The sequence below is a fragment of the Lutjanus erythropterus genome, chromosome 6 (assembly GCF_056507025.1).
Source record: "Lutjanus erythropterus isolate fLutEry1 chromosome 6, fLutEry1.hap2, whole genome shotgun sequence".
NCBI classification, from domain to species: domain Eukaryota; kingdom Metazoa; phylum Chordata; class Actinopteri; order Lutjaniformes; family Lutjanidae; genus Lutjanus; species Lutjanus erythropterus.
In genome coordinates, this window is record NC_139322.1 from 17,423,571 (window position 1) to 17,437,714 (window position 14,144).

The 14,144-nt window shown below is 40.7% G+C and overlaps 2 protein-coding genes across 3 annotated transcripts; both read left to right on the forward strand.

The window, feature by feature from the left end:
• Nucleotides 1–7: 7 nt before the first annotated feature.
• LOC146325112 (uncharacterized) lies at nucleotides 8–5,624 on the forward strand. The gene is made up of 5 exons (XM_084720936.1): nucleotides 8–2,700; nucleotides 3,904–4,038; nucleotides 4,271–4,327; nucleotides 4,621–4,761; nucleotides 5,051–5,624. Exons 1-5 carry the CDS (start codon nucleotides 2,698–2,700, stop codon nucleotides 5,183–5,185), a joined length of 471 nt encoding a protein of 156 aa, XP_084577062.1. The 5' UTR covers nucleotides 8–2,697; the 3' UTR covers nucleotides 5,186–5,624.
• A 965-nt stretch (nucleotides 5,625–6,589) lies between these two features.
• Nucleotides 6,590–9,765, forward strand: aar2 (AAR2 splicing factor). 2 transcript variants are annotated; one of them, XM_084720937.1, is made up of 4 exons: nucleotides 6,590–6,681; nucleotides 6,805–7,780; nucleotides 7,876–8,105; nucleotides 9,267–9,765. In XM_084720937.1, the coding sequence occupies exons 2-4, from the start codon at nucleotides 7,006–7,008 to the stop codon at nucleotides 9,432–9,434; spliced, it is 1,173 nt and encodes a 390-aa protein (XP_084577063.1). In that variant the 5' UTR covers nucleotides 6,590–6,681; nucleotides 6,805–7,005; the 3' UTR covers nucleotides 9,435–9,765. The 2 variants fall into 2 exon arrangements, with proteins under 2 accessions (XP_084577063.1, XP_084577065.1); XM_084720939.1 differs by having other exon boundaries at nucleotides 6,630–7,780.
• Nucleotides 9,766–14,144: the final 4,379 nt, after the last annotated feature.

Below are 14,144 nucleotides of genomic sequence, written 5' to 3' on the forward strand. Positions count from 1 at the left end.
TTAAATTAAAGTACCAATATAAACCTAAAAATCACTGATTATCGTCTAAGTATCAGCGAGGTGTATGAGGACATGCAGATTGCCTGGGGGCAGATGGATTGAGGTATGGACTTTGACTTGGCCACTCCAGGAAATTAATATTGTTATTGTTGCTGTGTAGCTTTGGCTTTACGCTTGAGATATTCTTCCTGCAGGGAAGTAAACCTTCTCCCAGGTCTGCCTGCAGGTTGCTGCAGGTTGTCCTCTGGGATTTCAGTGTATTTTGCTGCAACCATTATATCCTCTGCCCTCAGAATCCTTCCTGCTACAAAGAAGATCGTCATCACCATTGAGGTTGTTCCCACCGCTTGATCGTGGCAATGTTGTGTTTCTGATAATGTGGCATCCCAAAGTTTGGTATGACGATCAAAAGGTTTAATTTTGGTTATCTTTTGGTGTTCCTTTGAGCAAACATTTGCTCAGTTACAGGAGGTTTTTTTTTTTTGTTCAACTATTTGTTTCTTCTTGCAAGACTGCCATAAAGCTGCACCTGGTGAGTCACCTCGGCAACAGTTAATGTTTATATAATTCTGAATCACTAAAGAGAAACACACCTATCCTAATTAAGTGCTGTCTGAAATCAAATTAGCTTTAATTTAATCTTTTGGCAACTTTTTAAGGGATAGTTTGGACAGTTTTTAAGTGGGGTTGTATGAGGTACTCATCCATAGTCAGTGCATTACCGGCAGCAGGCATGTCCCTAGTTTGGAGACGCAGCAGGAGTGCAAGTGGAGGAAGATAAGCAATGTACTGCAATTTCTACCAGGAACGGCTGCACTGCGTTACGGCCACAGTTGGAGTGATCCGTGGCCATTCTAGACAGTGCTTGTGATTCTAATAGAAGCACCGCGGCACGTCCCAGAAGCAGCTCGGCGCACATAGCCTGCTTAACCATGGTAGAATCACAAAGACCAAGGAAAGAGGACTTAATCAGCAATGTCTGAGCAAGTGAACATAATCAGTTGGACAAAACGCTCCACTGCTGAAACGCTGCTGGTAGGTGCTGCAGCTGTGCGGAGGACAGATCAGAACCATGGGGCAGATATGCCACGCCTGGTGGCATTTACTGGTTAGCTTCCTCAAGCTATCTGTTGCAGGTCATACACTGACTATGGATAAGTGCTTCATACAACCCCACTTAAAAATCTGTACTATCCCTTTAAAGTGTTGACAAACACCTTTTGTTCTTTAGAGCAGCTATGACCACCCATGTTGATGCGTGCATGTCTTTTGTTTTGCCATGCTGTTTGTCTGTGTGCTATTTTGTTTGACTGTGACTGCTGTCTACACAGGTAGATATAAGTCAGTTCTTGTGTACATATATAATTGGTTGCAGCAGTAATGTGTTTGTCATAGTAAATGGTGTTAAAACTTAGATGCAGTCAGTTATTCTAGGATGAATGAATGTTTTCCCTTTGACATTAGTCTGGTTTTCTGCTGATTAACGTCAAAATTCAAATTTCAGTTACTGTGGCTGCTGTGAAAATGTTAACCTGAAAATGTATACTTTACATAGGCACTGTAATAGAGGGATATACAAAACAGATGGATTCCACATTTACAGTTTGTTTGGACTGAACTCCTTTGGTATTCAGTGATCAGTTGTTAATGTCAAAAATGTTTAATGTTTATTTTAAAAAAAAAACAAACCATCCTCATCTTATTTTCAAGAAATTTTCTTTTTCTGTTTTGTTCACATGGATATGTAAGTGGTCCAGATTTGGCTCTGTCTGTTTAGCAGTGTATATAAACTCCTTGTCAGGGACTATTAGATGATTTCTCATGATGCAGAATTTAACTGCCTTTTTTTACTTAGTTTGCTCGAAATGTGTCGAAATACTTTGCAGGCATTGAATAAACAAACACCACAATTTACTGCGCTGCTCCCAGTTTCTCCCAAACAAGTTCTATTATAAAATGGCTTGTTGTGGTTTCAATGTCAAGTTTAATTCTGAGTGCACAGTGAGTTTCTTTGTGGGACGTGTTTTCCCACAATTTTTCAGTCCAACATTTGTACCCACACTGATCTTCTCATGCAGGCTCTGAATTTTTGCTGTTCTGGATAGAATTTAATCATGACTTTTGACCTTTTTGTTTTGGTGAAAATCAGTCTAGATCACAGTATTAAATTAACTTTTTTTTTCAACATCATAACCATTATTGCACTGGTTTTGTTGTTCACACAGCAGCTCAGGGGCTCTGTCTCAACTTCAGCCACCCACTCTGAAAATTTATGGCCCATTGAAATAAAAACATCCAGGAAATCACACCCGCTCCTCACACCACTCCTCCTCATTATCACGTCTTCCCACCACCGAAACCGAAAGAATGAAGGTGAGTGATTGATTGCAAGTTTTCCTCGACTTGATCGGACTGGACTGGTTTGGTGAAATCTTAAGCTCAACGTCGGCGGTCCATGACGGGAAAGGAAACTGGAGCAGCGGTGACTTTTGTGATGCTGGAAACCACGTAAGACCACATCGGAAGTTCACCCGCCGCCGTATCAAACTATCCGCCAGAGGAAGTGTCACAATACTGGGAAAGAGGGTTTGGAGACGATGAACGCGGTCGGATGAGGAGTAATTCCCTGGATCTCCCTGCTGCTGCTGATAAGAGATGGCTTCGCTCGTCTGAGGATCCTGCAGCAGAACATGATAAATGGTACGTGTGGTTTAACGTCTGGTGCGTATTTACGTAAGAGATTAGCTGATGAAGAGCATTATTGAAAGTTGCCCGGCTGAAGGTGACGTCTGAGTTCATCGCTGTAGTTTTAACTGGTGTGTTTTCACAGCAGTTAACAAGGGATGCGGTGCAAACAGCTGCAAACCGATGGATGCTTTAACGCACATCAGTCTGTGGCGCACTGCTGCTGCGCGCCTGAGCCAACTGAAGTACAGTCCATGGTCTTTATTCTCATTGTTAATTCACTCTTTACACAATATGTGAACATTTACTCAAGTGCTCTACTTTAGTAGACATTTGTGCCTTACATGAGCATTTTCCTGTCTAATTCTCAGCTACAATTATTTGAAAGCGGCAGTTAATATTTACTTTACAAATTGAGGTGTTTGCACGCAAAACACACGGGGACCTCATGAATTATGATGAGGTCTTTATAACTTGAGCTACCGAACAGTACAAGTAGCTCACAACGTTTGAAAACGATTAATTGATTAATGCACCCAAAGAATGGAACAGGTAGCATTTTTAAATGGATACTGCATTTATACAGATTGCCTGCCTGTATGTGTGTGTGTGTGTGTGTGTGTGTGCATGTGTGTGTGTATTTCTGTGTGGGCATGGGTGTCCCTGTTAATTTGCACATTTTGCTGTTTTATGTTCTTTTATCTAAAGCACTTTGAACAGCTTTTCTTTGATACATGGTGTTACACAAATCATTTTTGAACTGAATTGAATCAATCTATTAGGTAATTTGCAACTATTCTGATCATTGAAGTAATTTATCATGCAAAAATATTTTATGGTTATAGCTTCACAAATGTGAGGATTTTCTTTTAATATTTTATTTATTTTTAATAATTCAGAATTATGCATCATTGGTTGGAGAAAACAAGCACTGTGAATGTATCACTGAACCTGTGATGGCATTTCTCACTAAATCAACCAATTCATGGACAAAATAATAAGCAGATGAATCCATAATGAATATAACCATTAGTTAAATTAATGTATGAGTACTTTTACATTTCACACTTTAAGTACATGCACCTGATTATACTTTGTTAAGTTACATTTTCATTGCATGCCTTTTACTTGTAACTGAATATTTTTACTTTGTGGTGCTAGTACTTAAGTAAAGGATACTTCCTCCACTGCAGATTATAACACCTCTCTCTTTCGTAGTGTCTGACCGGAGCTCTACTCCGTAGTGTCCTGGTGGTTGTCTTGTTGGCCAACTCTTGTGGTAAACGTAGATGTAACTATAAAGAAATCCTGGGCTCCTACAGAGAGGTCATCTTCGTAGAGCTGCAGAACCTGGTATGACAACGCTGCTGCAGACTTGTGCACCTGTGAATTTCAGAGAAACATGTTTCAATTTTGTGTTTATTCTCTTAGTTAAACAACATAGTGGGAGTGTCAGTTTATTGGAGTCAGTTGAAGCTAATTGAAGCTAATTTATTCTTTTAAATGGCAGTTGATTTTAACTTAAATAAATCCACATTTGCTTATTGTTTTTTGGGATTTTTTTTTTTTTTTTTTTTTTTTGCAGAACTTGACTGGCTCATCTAATACCTCCAAAGAGAGAGACTCCTGTCCGTCAGGAAAGGTAAATGACATGACAGTCACTGTGCACTTTCAGCACCATGGACAGCAGGGCAATAATGACTCATCATAATAGTTTGTCCTCATTTGTCCTCATATGGTTAGTGGGTTTCACAAGAACCCGTCACATTATCTGCATGTGTGGCTGCTTTATTTCTATCATTTAGAAGCAAAAGAAGAATCTCCCCAAAGGGAATCATGAAGTGTAATTTACGTTTGTTTTATAATGCAATCAACCCACGAGCCTGTTTGGGCTTTTTCATTTTCTTCACTTTTTGCACTGTTGTCCCATGGCAGGCACGTCGCATCCTCATTTCCATCTATGGTATGACACAGCAGATGCGGTGTCAGAGAGGTGGCAAGCAGCAGCTTGACCTGGAAAAGCCTCTGGAGAGCATGGAGCAGCTCATCACTCACAACTGCAGCCCTGATTATCTGGTGAGGAGAAAGACTGTAGAGATATATTTTTCCATTTTTGCTGCATGAATATATGGATTTTCCATTTTCCCCACAACAAATAAGGTCACAAATGAAGCAAAACAAAACTGCTCTACCATCCCTCTCATACATTCAATATGATAAAAGGGAAATGGTTTGCAGATGGTCTGATCTGTACAAGGATATTGATGTGACCTTGATAAGACCAGTATTAAAGTAAATCTCTGGAAAAAAAAAAAAGCCAACATTTTGCTGCATAGTAATACTTCTTTTGTTTGTGTTCTTTCAGGGGAGGAAAACTTCTTGCTCAGCTGTCAAGAAAATAAAAGGAAAGAAGAGAAAGAGGATCAGATTAATCAAAGTTATCAAGGCATTGATCACTTGTTGGCAGAAACTTCAGAGTGTCTATAGGCTCTCAAAGTAGGAAATGTTGTGTCTTCCTGGTTCCTGTAAGGCTGTGCTACTTTCTCATGAAGATATCAGCTGAATTTACCATAAATTCACTGCATCAACCGGATACTACCATGATCAACAATCCTCTGTGTTTAGGTTTTCAAATGCAATGTCATGAATGTTTACTGTTGTCAAGTTCTCAGTGTTTTGTGTCCTAAAATTACACCAGACTTTGTATGTCAGCATTGCTCCCTGTTTTATGGAATAGTTTTATAGTAACCACAGATAAGCTAAAAAAAAAAATATCCACAATGCATTCAAATACTTACAGAATATGCACATTTTCCAAGGTCTCTCGTGTTGTTATAGCCATGTTTGTCTTTTTAAACCATATGTTATCATACACATGAAATGTTCTGTTTTGGAGTATATGCAATATAATAAAACAAACAGTTTAAAATGGTTGTAAATTTGTACTCACATCATGTCTTGTTGTTGTTACTAGTAGTAGTAGTAGTAGTAGTAGTGGTATTTTATTATTATTTTATTATTGTAATAATTAAACTAATCATATCTTTTGGAGTTACAGCCACACTCAAAGTAAACAATATCTAAATTAAACCTTCTCTATGGGGGATCACAAGTGTCAACGAGATCATCATTAACCTTCGAGTGCCTTCAAGATCTGAGACACATGTTGCTTCCACTGGTTTCTGCTGCTCGTTGCCGCACCAAGTTCATTCACAGTTAGTCCAGTCTCGCTAGTCAGCAGATCTGGAAATGTCAGTGGTCTGCTTCCTCTTGAAGGACAAGGAGGTCTCCAGAGAAAGAATGTTTGAAATTGTCACAGAAATAGTAATAAAGCATTTAATTATTTAATACTTAATTGTACAATAATACTAAATTAACAATAATTGAACAATAGGCAATAACACATTTGTTTACAAATGAATTAATTTAGAAATAATGGCAAAGAAAATCGTCCTTTAAATGCCTGAATGAAATCTGTATTCTGTTTTCTTTATTATTTATTTCTATTTTAAAACTGCACTTTCAAATAGATTTTTAAATTTCATTATTTATTCATTAATTCATTCATGTATTTTTAAATGATTTATTCATTGACTGTTTTCTATATATAATTCCCCTTTTGATTTGAATCATTTGTTGATGTATTTATTTTGTTGGTAAATTATATTCTGTAAAAACATTTTATAAATCCTCATTTTTATTGGCAATTAAAATAACAAATTATGATCTATTTTGTTACTTTAGTTTATAGAGTTCTAAAATAATTGGTTAACAGATTTATTAGTTTTTATTTTAATGTACAGTTACTTATTAATCAAAGAAATGCTTTATTGCTATTTCAGTGACACTAACTGTCCTCGCTAAAAACCTTTTATCTATAGACGCGGAACACTTCTAATGCAGCAGTGTGTTTCCGTCCGGAGCAGAAAAGCTGATGCACAGCCTCGACCAAACGATTTCCCAACGATATGAAACATCAACAACCTGCTACGCAAGGTATGGTTGTGGTAAATTTCCTTCACCATTTACCTTTAACACAAATATATTTATAAAACCAGACCTTTAAATGGTTTAACTAGTCTACGTTATTTTTTTTTTTGTCTTGCTAACATTTTTCAGAGACAAACTACATCCATCCGAGACGTTAAAAAAGCAGCATCTCTCTGTGTCAGCTGTTGGACGTTTTGAGTAAATCCTTCTGAATGCTCTGAACATGAGAAACTATCCTTTAACAGTTGGAAGCGGATTTTAATTATTGTGCTGCCTTCAGTGTTTTAGTTTTAAAGTTTAAGTCAAGTAGGTCTTGACAGAACAGCAGCCATGGCTAACAGCAGCAGCAGTAATGTCGTAGACATGGATCCAGATGTTGCTCGGAGGTTGTTTGAAGAGGGAGCCTTTTTGGTGTTGCTGGGTGTTCCTCAAGGTACAGAGTTGGGGATTGACTGCAAGAGTTGGCAGGTTGGTCCCCGCTTCAAGGGTGTGAAGATGATCCCCCCGGGCCTGCACTTCCTCCACTACTGCTCTGCAAATCCACCTAGCTGTGGAGGAGAGATTGGCCCAAAGACAGGCCTCTTCCTCACTCTCAAACCCAGAGAGATCCTGTTGGCCAACTGGGACCCCGAAAAAGAAGATCTGGACTTCTCAGCCTCCCAGAACGAAGAGGAGGTGAACCGGATCAGGGCCAGCTTGCGAGACCTGGATCCTTTCCTCGGACCCTATCCGTACGAGGTGATGAGAAAGTGGGTGTCCCTCACTGACCATCTGAGCGAGGAGGTGGCCAATAACCTTCAGCCTCTGTCAGGGCGAGTATGTGCCTTCAGTGACGTCATCCCCGAGCTCCAGTTCAGACACACCAAAGACAGGGCAGAGCAGCCAAGGAACGACACAGCCTGTCAGAGCATGAAGGAGGGACTCGACAGGCTCCCCAGGATGAAGCAGAGGGAGGGCACAGAGCTGCGCTTCTCTGCAATCCCCAAGAAGACCTACCCTCCTGGGGCTACACCAGCAGAGATCACCCAGTGCAGTCTGGACTTGAGCTACGCCCTGGAGACGGTGCTGGAGAAGAACTATGAGCTGCAGCCCCTCAACCTGCTAGGTATGTGGTAGATATACTAATATTAGATCATCTAAATAGCACATGATTACATTTTAGACATAAAAAACACCTTAATTTTGCCTCTCTCTTCTCAGGTGAGCTGCAATTTGCCTTTGTCTGTTTCCTCATTGGAAATGTATATGAGGGATTCGAGCACTGGAAGCGTCTCCTTGTGCTGCTGTGTCGATCAGAGGAGGCGATGCGTAAACGTAAGGAGCTCTACCTGGGGCTCATCGCTGTGCTTTACCACCAGCTTGGAGAAATCCCGCCTGACTTCTTCGTCGACATCGTGTCTCAGGACAACTTCCTCACCTCCACGCTGCAGGTAGATGCACAAATTCAGATACATTTTCATAAATGCTGTGATAAACATAGTCTCAAACTACATGCAAATGAAAGGAACAATTGTGTAGTGTCACTCAGTAGAAGCTTTATCACAAGACACACACACAGTATTACTCTGAGCCTCTAATGGTCTGAATTGCTGGTTCCCAACCTGGGTGTCCGGACCTGCACTGTGGGTCACCAGTGGCTCATGGGAGGGCACAAGGCCTTCTTTGTTTTGAAGGGTGTAAGAAAAGATTTTTTTTCATATACAGAAGGACTCTTTTCCTGTGGGGGTTGGCCTCTGTCAGGGCTGCGCCTTATCACCAATTCTGTTCGTGACTTTCATGGACAGGATATCGAGGCACAGTTATGGGGGGGAGGGTGTGCAGGTCGGTGGCCTGAGAATTGCAAAGCTGCTTTTTGTGTCTGTGAGGTCTGTGACCTCCAGCGCTCACTGGATCAGTTTGCATCCGAGTGTGAAGCAGCTGGGATGAGGATCAGCACCTCTGAGTCTGAGGCCATGGTTCTCAGCAGGAAACCGGTGGATTGTCTACTCCGAGTAGGGAATGAGTCCTTACCCCAAGTGAGGGAGTTCAAGTATCTCTGGGTCTCGTTCTCGAGTGAGGGGACAATGGAGCGCGAGATGGGTCGGAGAATTGGAACAGCAGGAGCGGGATTGTGTTTGCTTTACTGCACTGTTGTGATGAAAAGAGAGCTTAGCCAGAAGGCGAAGCTCACAATCACATTTTATATATAAAAACTACCTTAATTTTGCCTCTATCCTTTCAGGTGAGCTGCAATTTGCCTTTGTCTGCCACTGCCTCATTAACTTTATGATTTCTTTTGAGTATTTTATCTGTTGAAAATAGTTCTGAAAAACAAAAATTTGTCTATATGTAATTAATATATTAAAAAAAATAACCTGACAACTCCTCCAAGAATGTTTTTGCAAACTAAGCTAAAGCTATAACATTGAAACATTGAGTTCCACACAACTCTGTTTGAATCTATTCGGCCAGTAACATACAAACACATCATGATACCAGGGAGCCAACAGCAGCGTCAAAGCATCACCTAAATTATTCTTGTCAAGAATGTTCACATTTTAAAGTTACAAATCACTACATTGTTTTGTACATTTGTTTTTATTTTCTCACAGGACTTCTTCCAGTTTGCCAGTGGACCCGGTGTAGACGGCACACTGCGGAAGAGAGCAGAGAAGTTCAAAGCTCACCTGACCAAGAAGTTTCGGTGGGACTTTGAGGCAGATTTGGACGACTGTGCCCCTGTGGTGGTGGAGCTTCCTGAAGGTGTTACAGTGGACTGAGACTCTACTATAAGCAGGGAACAGGACTGAAATAATCTGACAGTGAAGAGAACTGTGAAGCCTAGTACATAACACCAGACTCAAAAGTTCTCAGAGGGCTCGAGGAAATGTTAACAACCTGGCCACTGTAGTGTCACAATCTTTCAAATGACCATACGCTCCTAGTTTCAGGAACACCAGTAGTTCTGTAACATTTGGTACATGTGGGCCGTACACCATCTTCTTATGTACAAAATTTGTACCCAGTTATGAAGAAAGTAAACTTGTTACTGAGTCATCTGAAATGTTAAGTTATGGCAGAGATGCACCATAATAAATGTCAGTGGTGCCCTCTGGTGGTGGTTTCCTCTAGGTTCAGCAAGCAAATGATCTTGCATTGCTTGCAAGTTTTAGAACCCCAGTTGCAACATATTTATTGCCAAAATCAACACCATGGTATTTATAACCTCACTTCCTTTTGAGAGTTTACTAATGGCAATGCTAAGAGTTATAAACAATGACAAACACAGAGCTGTTTTTCATCAGTGACTGATGATTTATATGTTCAGCAGAGCTGTCACATAATAACTGCATAGATGAAGACACTACATGTAACCTTAATATCACCAAATATAGAATTCTGGATTGGATTTTACTAGAAGAAAACAGGTATAGAATTTTGTATTTTTAATATACAGTATGAGGTATGGAACCCTCATACTGTATATTAAAAATAATTATTTATCTTAATAATTTCTTTTTGTTGCCACACTGTTTAGAAAATGACAAAAAGCATAAAGACAAACATAAAGACTACATCTCAGCTCTTTTCTTCAGGATTGTACTTTTCTTTGATTAATCCCTTTAATAAAAACAACAGTTTTGATACAAAAAGCTGTGCAGTGCTTTTCTGTGCTATTCATCTAAATATAAAGGGAAAATTCAGTTCAACTAACTGCTAGTTTTAGGTAGACTTAAGCAGTCTGTTTTTTTTAGCCTATGGCCCAACAGGTAAATTAGCTCTCCAAACTAACATTACTGGAAGCATAAAACATGTATTTTAGATGAATGAGATGTAGCCAACACTTTGGAATAACATCATGAAAGAAGAAAACATTCAACATGTTCCTGCCATTCAGTTAATTAAGTTCTTGTAAACAAACATTGTAATTGGTTATATGTAGCACACACTGAGGATTTTATTGCTTAAACTGACTACATTTACCAACACTAATTAGACATTCATACTCATAGTGCTGAATTTTCCCTCCAATGCATTTTTTCATGACCTATCAGCTGTCATCTCTGTCTCCTCCACTAGATGGCGTTCATGGGCTTTTTGTGAAGATTTACAACTTAGTATACCTTCATCAGGATCTTCATTGTACATATACACATAATGAGAAGCTGTTGTTTTCAGTGCTGAGAGGAACCGAGTTCTGGCTGGAACTGGCAGTGGGTTCTGTGCACAACATGACTGTCGGGGTGGAAATCCAAGTTTCCTCTTGATTTCAACAAAGATGATTTGTGAAATGGCAGGTGGAGGGTGCAGTGACAGCAACCGGATCGACTGGATAACAAAATTACATGCAATTTATTAGCTCTGTGTGTGTGTCTGTGTGCGTGACAGTGATGGATGGGATAGGCTTTGTGTTAGCCTGTTGGTCCATCAATCCATTCACTCGTTAATTTCTCCCCTGCCCTTCCTGGACCTTATTTTTCCTCTCCAGCTGGGTGTCTCTGCTTTGACATGTCCCGGCTCCATGAACCCATCTATAACCATAAAGCTGCTGTGAAAAGGACTAAAGCCATCTAACACAATTATGTGAATCAATGAAGTCTGGGCCTGTTGATGGAGATCCAAATGCCAATACAAAAAAAAAATCCATTCTCTTCCCAGAAGACAGATGGTATTGTGAAATGGATGGTAATGCTAGGCTTTATGATGAAATCCCCTCCTTTTGAAAATTTACGCACATCTTAAAAGAAGATCAGTTGAGCGTTTGTGGTCCACTGTGAGACCACTGGGGCCCTGTGCTGGTTGTTACTTTCCCTTTGAATGCAATTAGACGGAGAAAATGACTTGGAACACATGGTGGAAACATATCAGCGCAACATGGAAGGAAATGTACGCCAATTATTTGTAGATTCATTTTCCTCTCCGGGGATGAAATACTGTACATTGTCAATGAAGACAAGTCTCAGAATTACACTGTAGGGACGTCCTTGGCATTCCGGCCCCTCCATTATTGCTGGAATTACAGTGTACTGCAAGTCAAGAGGACGACTCATTACGTGTCCGGCTTTTACTGTGCCGCACGCTCTCCTGCCATGTTCCTGGTATGGCAACCATTTTCCTTTGAATGTCTCTTATTTGTTTCGTTTGGTGCGGCTGCCCCGGGGAGTGAACCACGCTGGGAAACGGACGGCGCTGATTGTGAAGGACCTCAAAGACAAGCAGGCCCTGTCAGTCATGGTGGAGCTTTCTCTCCATCTGATGTGAGCTGGCCATTTCCATGGGGCTCACGAGCTGCTCAGCCTGCCAGTGTAAACACAGGCCCCTCTGTTTCTTTCCCAGTCACTCAGCCGCTCTCCTCCCCCCTCACGGCAGCAAGGAGCATGGATGTTGGTGTGTGTGCATGTGTGTGCGTGACTTCTTGACCGAGCACTGACTCTGGTTTTAATAGTAATTATTGTTGACTGAACGAATCAGGCGTTTGATCATGTGTGCATTGAATTAGTCAATTATTAATTGACTCAAGCATCTGCAATAATTGGGTAAATTAGATCGATTTTATTATCCACCACGGTGGAAATCTGGAAACATGCTGAGAGATTTGGTACCATCTGACTGCTTTTTTTTCATTACCCTGTGTCACTGCTCCTCTCAAAATACTATATTTTTGTCAAGGTTTTAATTACAGGTTTTCATTTCTCGCGTTCTGCCTCTTTCCGTGCACATTGTTGCCATTTCTATGCCTGCTGTCTGTCTTTCAGCCATGGCAGTGAAGTCTGTTTCTTTCTATGATCACTTTGATGTATGGCAAGATGCATAATTATAATGAATAGCTTGTCAAAAAGTGGGCTTTTTGGTAATTGCCCGTGTCCTGAGCTTACATGTGTGGAAAGATGTAGGTACAGAAGTGGACCTTTCTGACCTCTTTTTACTGTTTTGTGCAGATTGCATAGGCAGATGTATAATTACAAACATTTGGTGGTTTGGTTGTGGTAAAGTTAACATTTTCATTTTCGAATAATCATTTAAGGACCGGTGTAGGATTTAGTGGTATCTAGCAGTGAGGTTTCAGATTCAGAAAACTTTTCCATTGGCACTTTTGGCTGCACCACAACACACCATGACGAGTTGATTTGCATTTCAATTACTACATATATAATACGTCAGGCTACGTCGAGTCACACCCAGGATGGACCATCTCTGGAGTTGGTCCAAAGCACACCCGGTCCGTCTCTAAGCGAGTTGCGGTTGTACTTTGAAATATCTGCTTTATTTTACTATTTCATGTTTGGTTTCAGCTGTTTGCGAGTGTGTTAATGTACTGCTGAAGAACACTGGACATTTCTTGATTTTTCTGCTTCATAATAAAAGCTTTTAAATAACAAGATAACCTGAGACTCTTATTGTGAAGAATTCATAGGAAATGAAGGGTTAATTTGCTGCTTTACAGACACTTGATTCAAGCTAAGCTTGTGTTCAGTTAAAAGACACACCTTCAAGTTGGTAGCCCTGTTGCTATGGAGATGTAAATCCCTGCTGTCAAATCAAGTCAAGCCAAGCCAGTACACATGTATGGACAAGAGGCTTTAATGGCGTCTAGCGTTGAGGTTTCAGATCACAACCAACTGACCTCAGTCTCCCCTTCCAAGCATGTAGGAGAACATACAGTGGCTGCAAAACTTGCCTTCTCTAAATCCAGTGTTGAGTTTGTCCCTTCAGGTCTACTGTAGAAACATGGCGGTGCAACATAGCAGCCTCCATGGAAGAGGACCTGCTCCCAATACAAATATGAACAGCTCATTCTAAGGTACCGAAAAAATAACAACTCTAGTTGTCAGTTGATTATATAGTGATGAATACGCACTTTGTAAATATTATACTCTATTTCTGTCATATCATAGTTCCCCGTAAATCTTACACACTGCACCTTTAAATGACTTGCTCTCATTAAGTGAATATGAAGGCATGAAAATTTGTACTTGTGAATCTGTGGTGTGGATTCTGATCCCTGTCCACACTCATCACTTTCCTCTGTCTTGGACATTTCCTCTGTTATCTGTCTCTGTAAGGGTGTGTGTTGATGAGCAGGCGTGATTCCTTTGTATTCTCGTCTCTGCTGCAGTACCAGTGGGGCTTCACATGTCTGACTCGCATGACCCAAATGTGCGGCAGGCACGTGTACATTTTCCCAGGACGTTTATATGAGTGTGCGGTGTGGGGCGCGTGCACATTTTGAGCTCTGGTGCCCAGACATATGGACGGGGGTGGGGTACTAAAAGCGGGGATGGACAAAGTTAAAAATCCCTCCTGGAAATTTCATACACACAAGGGGAGAGAGCGAGAGTGTGTGTGTGTGTGTGTGTGTGTGCGCGCACACAAGTGTGTGAACAATATGTTCTGTTATAGAGATCTGCTGAAGTGATTAAAGGCAGGAGCTAAAAACAAGGCGGTAGACCTTTGAGGTCTGGTCAGCAGACAAGTGTCTGTCAGTGTCT